The following is an 8,452-nucleotide window of genomic DNA, read 5'->3' as shown; positions in this document are numbered from 1 at the left end:
TCGAAGGAAGAGAGAGACAGAATGTCAGTGGGAAGTGGGGGGACAGAGAGAGAGAGAGGGAGACACAGAATTGGAAGCAGGTTCCAGCTCTGAGTTGTCAGCACAGAGCCCGACGCGGGGCTCGAACTCACAAACCATGAGATCACGACCTGAGCTGAAGTTGGACGCTTATCTGGCTGAACCCTCAGGCGTCCCTGCCCGGCCCCGGCTAAGCTCTGTGCCACCTTAGCTCACTCGATCCACCAAACGACCCCACAAGGGTCACGGTGCTTTGCCTCACTCGATGGTCAAGGCGACAGAGGCTCCGAGAGCTTGAGGAGCTGCACGCGGCCACCGGGCTCTCTGCCGCCCCGTCCTTCTGCCGAGGAGCGCCCAGCTGCTCGCTCGGAGGACCGCGGGCCCACGCATGCTTGCAGACGGGCACCTCCCCTGGGTGCCAGCCTCCCCCTCCCCCCTCCGGGGCAGACGGGGCTGCAAGCCGGGCGCAGGCCCTTCGGTGGCTGCCTGGAGCAGGGAGGGGAGGGCACAGTCCCGCGGCGGGAGGGCAGCCGGAAGCTAACCGTACGGAACAGTGACGCAGGCGAAACCGAGGCTGGCAGACCGCAGCCCTGCGCGCCCGGCACCCACTCACCATCTGAAGAATCCCGAAGAAGGACATGAGGTAGCCGGCCTGGGCGGCGTCCAGCTGGAAGAAGTCCATGGAGATGATGGGGAACATGACCATAAAGAGCCCTGGGGGCGGGGAGGGGAGGCAGGTGACTGTGGCGCCCTGGCCGCCTCCTGGAGATTGGGTGGATCTCTGGCGCCCGAAGGTGCTGGAAGCTCCCCCATGGCGGGCCCTGAGCCCACGGCGTCCTGTGTGAAGGCCGGCGGGAGGTGGGGGCCCAGGGCTGGCCACATGGGAAAATTTGACGCTGGATCCTCTGGTGGCCCCCATGAAGTCGGTCACTCGGGTCATGTCACGGTGTCCCAGAAGAGCCTGCCTGGTCCCAAGACTGCAGGTGCCAGCCAGGCAGGCCCCCCACGCGGCTTCAGCCCCACGGACCCTGACCCTGAGATGTGTAGCCCAGTTTTGCAAGGGCGAGAACCCTCTACGGGTGGGGGATTAGCCCTTGAGCGCCTCACTAATCCGTCCTCTGTGCTGCTCCCCAAGGAGAGGAGCCCAGACGGGGGCTGCCGGACGCCACTGCGGGGTCACCTGGGACCCACCCTGGAGGACTTGCCAACCACAGGGCGCTTCGGACTGTGTGTGGGGGGGACCCGACCCTGGGCGGCTGGAGGGAAGGGGGCATGGCTGTCGCCTTCTCCCTGCCCCCCCCTGCAGCCACTCAGCAGGAACCAGGGGGCCGTTCCTTTCCCTGGGACACGTGTGACGGGCAACAGCACAGGGAGAGCACGGCCCGGGACACAGGGTGGAGAAGGGGGTGCCCTGACCGCGGGGCGGAGGCGCTCAGTGGCGCCAGGTCCCGCACTCACCGAAGGGGAGGCCGGATGCCACCTTGATGAGGAACACGGGCCAGACCCCGGATTGCAGCAGCAGGTGGGTGATGGCCTTCAGGTCAAACACGTTGGCCTGGGGTCTGCCTGGGGGGCCCGGAGAGGCCGGTCACGCCGTCGCATAGCCCATCCCCAGCCCCCTGACTGGGTCTTGGCCGGGCTGCAGGGGCCGCGGGAGGCTCCTCTCTTGAGCCTGGCATCCCGCACCCATGCCGACACCTGCCCTCAGCAGCCGCTCCTCCCTCTGGCCGACAGCTCCCAGCCCACCCCCCCTGCTGGCCCCTCTGGGGGCACCGGGCAGCTAGGGCTGTGCCCTCAGCCCCCACCGACCCTGCAGCCCCTGAATTCTGGGAGGCGCTCAGGAAGCACGAGAGACCTGGCCTGGCTCTCACTCCCCCAGCCCACGTGACCCGGGAGTGGCTCGTACCCAGCTGGGCTCAGCCAGGGGACGCCCGGTACTCCGGGGCAGCTCAGTGGCGGGGTCCCAGGGGGGCCTACCTGGGGGGGCAGCCGCGGCACGAGCCCCTTTAGTGCTGACAGGGATACAGGTGAGGCTGAGGACGGCTCCCACGAGGTTGGCCACAAGTGCCACAGACGCTGGACACTGCATCCTGGGGGGGGGCAGTAGTGGTCACACACGGCTTGGGACCCGGGTGCGGGCGCCCCACGCAGCCCTGACCGGCCCGTCAGCCACAGTGAGGTCCCCACCGCTGGGAACCGCTCAAACCCCACCAGCCACATCCCCACTGCCTGTGAGCTGGAGGGAGGGGCGGGACCCTCGGAGCATATTCATTAGGGGACACAACGAAGGAGCAGACGAAGCTGTCACCATGCCCTACGGTGACGCCACAGCTGCGGCTCTCGGCAGCCACAGCACGTGGGCCTGGGCCCCTGAGCGCGGGCGATGGCACGAGCGGGGGGTGAGCCCTGGCGGGCTGCGGCGGGCTCTCCCAGGGGGCACCAGGGACGGGGAGGCCCCCAGCGGGGCAGGGGCATCAGACCCTGGGGGGCTGTGCCTCAGCTCCAGGCCGTGTCTTCCAACGCCGGGAGCTCCCTGCACAGCCCTGGACAGAGTGGGTGGCTCCCGGGGTCTACCCATTTTACGGAGGAGCAAACTGGGTTCCCAGAGGAAGGGCCCTGCCAGCTGGACGGGCCTCCTGGGGTGGGGGTGGCTCGACACTTCCTTTAGGTGACGCCTCTCTGGCCTTTGGGGCTGATGGGGAGACACCAGGTGGCAATGGGGACGGGGCACCAGGAGGGGGTGCCGGTGACCCCGAGGTGCAGGGGCGGTCAGGGGGCTCGGCTCTGCCTCTCGGCCCCACCTGCATGGAAGGGGGACCCCCCACAGCCTCAGCCGTGTCATGGGGACCGTCATGCCTGCCCCCCTTCCCTCCTGGGGAGAGCCCTGCCCCCCTCAGGACGCCCCCCTCCTGCCCGCCCAGACCCAGGACCCAGACTCAGGTGGGCCCCTCAGTTCCGGAGAAAACCCTTCCGAGCTGTGAGTCACCACGTGGAAACTCGGGTCGTGACCTGTCTGGAAGGCACGGCCAGGCCATGTCACCTGACCACACGGGCACAGGGGGCCAGCCCTCCTGACCAGCACCGTTTCCTCCCCCCGGGGTCGGGGGGAGAGGCAGGAACACGTGGGGACCTCATGCTGAGCCTGAGCCGGAACCTTCCAGGCTGGCGCAGGGAGCCCTTCCCCTCAGGGCAGCAGAAGCTCCGACCCACCTACAGGACCCCCTCTCCCTGGGCCCGGGTGGTCCTCCCCGGGCGCACTGACCCCGAGGACGAGTGGGCCTGGGCGGGACCCTGCGCCGAGACCGCGGAGCAGGTGAGCGCTGTTGACACGCACGCAGCCCTGCCCCACCCTCAGCGGGGCCCCCGTGCAGGGCCGCGCAGCGCGGAACCAGTGGGGCGTCAGTGTCCCCTGCGTCTCCGAGCAAGGCCAGCCACCAGCCGCCCTTGGCCCTGCCCGGAGTGCCCCCGCCCCTCCCCCACAGCTGCAGGTGTGCACACATGCACACACTCGCGCTCGCACACAGGGAAGCCCCAGGCAGGCAGGGCCCTGTGTCCCCGTGGGGTCAGCGAGGCCGGTGGGGGCGGGGCCGCCCAGGTGCACACAGCTGGTCAGCGCTCAGCCCGCACCTGCGGCTGACCCTCCCCTCCCCCACCGGCCCGCGTCCGGGCCGGCGGGCGCTCAGGCTTCCAAATGAACGGGCCTTCCCACGGACAGACAGGCCCGAGGTCAGAGGCCTGCGCTCAGACCCCGGGGAAGACGTCACCGCGCGGGGCCTGGCGGGCAGGGACAGAACTTGCTTTCTTTGCCAGATGCCCCGGAAATTCGTGGGAGCAGAGGCAGCCACTTAGATGGCTATTTTGGGAGGCTGGTGAGAAGCGCAGGCTGGGTGGCAAGGAGCCAGGCCCCTTCTGGTGGGCTCTCCCCGCCCCCCGGCGTGCTAACCCGAAGGAAGGACAGGGGCCCCGGGGACCCCGGAGGGAGTCGGGGGGCCACAGCTTCCCGGGGGGCGTCGGGGGGAGCGAGTGCCCTCCCCCCTCCCCCAGAGCCCCTTCCAGCTCCCCCAGGACAAAATGCCAAAAAGACTTCATGCGTGGAGGGGCCCCCAGCCCTCGCTGCCCTCCCGGAGGAGGTGCCCTCCCCAGGACCTTCGGGTCAGCACGCCCTGAGCACCAGGCGGAGTCAGCTTCCCCGCTGGGGCCTCCGCTCGCTCTGCTGGGTCACGCGGGGCGGCTGCGGCCGGTTGCTGTGGGCTCCTTGGAGCCGAGTTACAAGTCGGGTGTCGAGCACGAGGGAGGGCGTCACGCGGCAACTCTGTCCTTCCGCCCCTTTCTGTTTTCGGTTGGATGGACGGCCAGGAGGCTGGAGGGACGAGGCCAGGGCAGGACCCGGGCAGACCCGGGGCGCCCAGCCTTTTGTCTTTTTGCCCTTCCCTGTGGTGACCTTGCTGGGTGACTTCCTTTCCTCGGATGCAAATGAGGTTCACCCTCCCAGGGACACCCTGTCCCCCTCCCCCAAGGGCCGCACGGGTCCCCGGAGGCCAGCGGGCCGTCCCGGAGCCCAGCCCCCGGCCCCCGTGCATCATGGCTGGCTGCCCACGCTGGTTACACGGTGCGGGCTGCAAGCGCGACCTCTCANCCCCCCCCGCCGCTCTGTGGCTCCCCTGCCCCAGGGGACGCAGGGCCTCCTGGGTGGCTCCCCCTCTCCTGTCCAGCCTGGACAGCAGGCTGGGGGCGCCCCCGGCCGTGAGGGTCCCCAGAGTCACTGGCATCCCACCTGGGGCTTGGGGTGAGGAGTCACCCCGCTCTCCTCGCATCTCACCACGCTGTGGTGAGAACCACGTCTGAAAATGGAAGTCTTTCTGGGGCCACTCCTGACTCAGCCTCCCGCTGGCTTCTAGATCCCAGAACATAGGCCGAAAAGCCTTGTCTGGCCTCACATCTTGCAGCCCTCTGTGTTCCCTGAGCACCTGATCCCTCCAGTCCCAACCAAGCAGGCCTCCAAGCAAGCTCCAAGCTCCTTCCTGCCCCAGGGCCTTTGCACAGCCCCCCCCCCCCTTGCCTGGAACACTGTATATTCCAGCCACACCTTCAAGAGCTGCCTTCTCTCTCACCTCTCGGGTCTAAGCTGAGCTTACTCTCGGCCGGTTGGGCCCTGTGTGTGTACTTCCCCATGCTGGGAGCACCCAGGGTCTTTCAGTCAGGTCTCCGTGTCCCCCCGAGGTGGGGAGGCCGCACGCCAGGCCGGCCCTGCACAACCTCCATGAGCCATCGTGAGCACCGAGCGGGGCAGGCCGCCTGTCTGGCCCACGAGTCACTCCTGTCCCAGAGCCATTCAGGGCAGCCCTGAGTGTTTACTCATTAACTTCCAGGGGAAGCGACCGTGTCGCGGGGGCGGAAACCCTCTGTGAGCAGGATAAGGGCTTCCTACTCCCGGGCCAGACCAAAGGTTGAGCACAGTCCCCGGTCTTTGGGGCCCCAGGAAAGGAGGGTAGTAAATCCCCTCGGAGTCACTGGTGCTCACTGGGCAAAGCTGGCTCTGGGGCCAGAGAGGCCTCCTCCTGAGTTAGCACCCGGGAAGGGCGCCAGTGACAATGAGTCCGTTGACACCTCGTCAGTTTGCCTGACCTCCAGGGTCTGTGGCTGGAAGCTGGCCCAGCCTCCCAGCCAGGCCTGAATCCTCCCCTCCCTCCACGGCACCTGTCCAAATCCCGACCCCTTCCAGGCGCCAGAGCCCAGGCCAGGCCTGTGACTGCGTGTGGACCGGCCCCTGGTCACTCAGCAGGGGAAGCCTGCCCACCCTGAGTCCAACGTTCAGGCCTGGGGGCTGGCTCGACATCCGACGGGTGGTCACCCTTTCTGGGGATCCCCGGGCCCCACCCCCCGGGCCCTGACTCAGGTGGGCTAATCGGGTTGGTGCTGCCTACCGCTGAGGCGCACAGCGCACTTGTGGGAAGGGTGTGACGGAGGCCTCCCCGGGCTGTGAGGTGCTGGGCTCAGGGCCGTGAGTCACAGAGCGGCCCCCACCTGCTAGGTGACTCAGGGCCTGGGCCCTGGGCAAGAGCCAGGCCTCCCAGCCGGGGCTCCAGGCTGAGCCCAAACCAGTTCTACCAGTGCCCAAGGCCACTTCCTCTGTCCCTGCCAGCTCCCGGAGGTGGGGGGGCACTGTGGATGCCTTTTGGGGTGGCACGGGGGGCAGGAAGATGGCAGCCAGGGGGCCCTCACAACGTGCTTCGGGGCATTGTGGCCCAGGAACCCACTTCCCCTGAGCCTTGGACAGGGGACACTCGCTCTCCCTGGAGCCTCCGTTTTCCCACCCATCAGAGGACGCACGGGGGCTATAAATCACCTCCGATCTTGGGATGAAAGAAGGCAGGGAAGTAAATGGATATTTCTGGAACATGAGGGCAGGGGTGTGTGCAATCTTGGGGGCAGCTCAGGGCAGAGGGCGGTGAGTGGTGTCTTCTGGGTCAGCTGCTGAGATGGAGAATGAAGGTGATGGCAAAGCGGGATGTGGGGGGCGGGTGTGGGGAAGTCCTGGGCACTGAGACAGCTCACACACCCCGGAGCAAGCGCGGGTGGCCCGTTTCACAGGCGAGAACACCTGTCAAGGTGACCATGGTAACAGGTGGCTGGGATGTTGAGTCCAGGTAGGTGGGGCAGCGTGGGGGCGGGGAGGCTCCTCCCTGGCCTGCCTCTCCCTCTCCCGCAACCTCTTTATGCCCTGACGCCCCCCCCTTACGCCCTCCCGACCCTCTTTCTCTCCGATCTTCTAGCGGCTGAGGCTCCCATCCGCCCCAACAGCTCATGTTCGCGTGCAGGTAGAACCCGTGGTCATGGCCGCCTCTCTAGGCGCGGGGGGTCCTCCCCTCCTTGACCTGCACACACTCTCGGCTTCCCGAGTGTTCTCCTGGGTCTTGTTCCCTTCTTGCCCTCACTGTGCCTCCTCCTCGACCCCTGCTTCTAATATGAATGCTAGTTCGGGGCTCAGGGCTGGACCTAAACCCGTCCCTCGGGCTTGAAAACCACCCACGCGAGGCCACAGCCCTGCTCTGTCCAACCACGGATGCCCTCACTCAGCTGTCTGTCCATCCGTAGCCGCCTGGAGTGCCTAACGGACACCACGCTCAGCCCAGTGGAGACCCGCCCCACTGGCACAACCCAGTGCTCAGATCTCAGCAAGTTCATGGCTTCCCAAGGCCAGCCCCAGAGTTCAGGCGTGGCCTTGAGGTCACACCTACGTCCCAGCCATCAGCAAATCCGAGGCCGACCCTGCCCCCTGCCCACCTCTGCTCCGTGTGCTCCCTGCTCCCCAACTCCAGCCACACCAGCCTCCCCAGACATCCTGCCCCCCCATCTCCTGCAGGTGACACCCTGGTGGCCACCCGTCTGTCTGGCCCCCAACCGTGCTGTGTTACTTCTCACACCGTGCTGTTCACCCTGATGCTTTAGAAACACCTATCGTTCCCATTTCATCCGAGGACCCGGCCTGGCCTATCCACCGCCGTGTCCCAGAAGCTGGAATCCCAGGGCACCTAGTGGCTGCTCAGTAAATACTGGTGAGGAAGCGGATGGAAGGACTTCTGTCCTCACTGCAGCCTCCTGGCTGAGGTGCTTGGTGGAGGCAGACGTCTGCACCCCAGACTGATGAGAACCCTGGGGAGGAGGGGTGCTGGTGGAACCGGCACGGGACCCTCCCTGGGGACCAGCCGTCACCAGCTGCATCTACCGCTGCTGGGTAGAGGCACGGGCGGTGGGGGGCGGGGGGAGGCCCAGGGCCAGCACGGGGTCATTCGAGATTGGAAGGCATGCTGTCCACAGAGGTGCCTGTGTGTGTGTGTGTGCGTGTGTGCGTGTGTGTGCGTGTGTGTGATTTCAGACTCCAGGAAGACTCCCGTCCTGAATGGGGCCCCAGGGCAACTCCCCGAGGCCTGAACGGGGCGGGTCCCCAGCTGGCACGGGGCCTCCACCCACAGCTGGGCACACATTCCAGACCAAAAGCAAAGACTTGGGTCGGATGAAGGCAAGGAGCAAGGTCCACTCCTGTGAAAGCAGCCGATTTCGAGCGGGTGTTGGGCGGCTGGGGAGAGGGAGGAGGAATAGGGCGGGGCAGCGGAAGTGCGACTCCCCCCCTTGCCCTGCAGGGCCTCCACCGGGCTGGCTGTCCTGGGCTCAGGGTCACTGTCTTCCCCCAGGCGACAGAACCGCCCACAGGCCGCCTGCGCCCTCCGGAAGCTGGGATCCGGCCGCCCGAAGCCCCGCCCCCACCGCAGGGCTCCCGCGGGTCATCCGGGGACCCGCCCCCAGGGCCTGCGGTCCAACTTCTTCGCGTCCAGCCTGGTTTCCATGGGACCCCGGCCAGCCGCGCGGCCCCCTAGACCGGGACCTCCTGGTGCCCTCCGCGCCGCCCCAGCCCCTGCGGGACTGCCGAGGGCAG

The 8,452-nt window shown here is 67.4% G+C and overlaps 1 protein-coding gene across 1 annotated transcript in view; it reads right to left on the bottom strand.

The window, feature by feature from the left end:
- Positions 1-8,452, bottom strand: part of SLC67A1 (solute carrier family 67 member 1) — a 16,903-nt gene that overhangs the window by 4,922 nt on the left and 3,529 nt on the right. The window contains exons 3-5 of the mRNA XM_077756399.1: positions 1,996-2,108; positions 1,477-1,584; positions 632-732 (exon numbers count right to left, since the gene is read on the bottom strand). Coding sequence (XP_077612525.1) covers positions 632-732; positions 1,477-1,584; positions 1,996-2,108 — 322 coding nt within the window. The remainder of the gene's footprint in view (positions 1-631; positions 733-1,476; positions 1,585-1,995; positions 2,109-8,452) is intronic.

Source organism: Crocuta crocuta, unplaced genomic scaffold (genome assembly GCF_008692635.1).
Source record: "Crocuta crocuta isolate KB4526 unplaced genomic scaffold, BGI_CrCroc_1.0 scaffold653, whole genome shotgun sequence".
Taxonomy (NCBI): domain Eukaryota; kingdom Metazoa; phylum Chordata; class Mammalia; order Carnivora; family Hyaenidae; genus Crocuta; species Crocuta crocuta.
The sequence above is the reverse complement of the archived record's forward strand: the minus strand, read 5'-3'. Positions and strand labels throughout refer to the sequence as shown.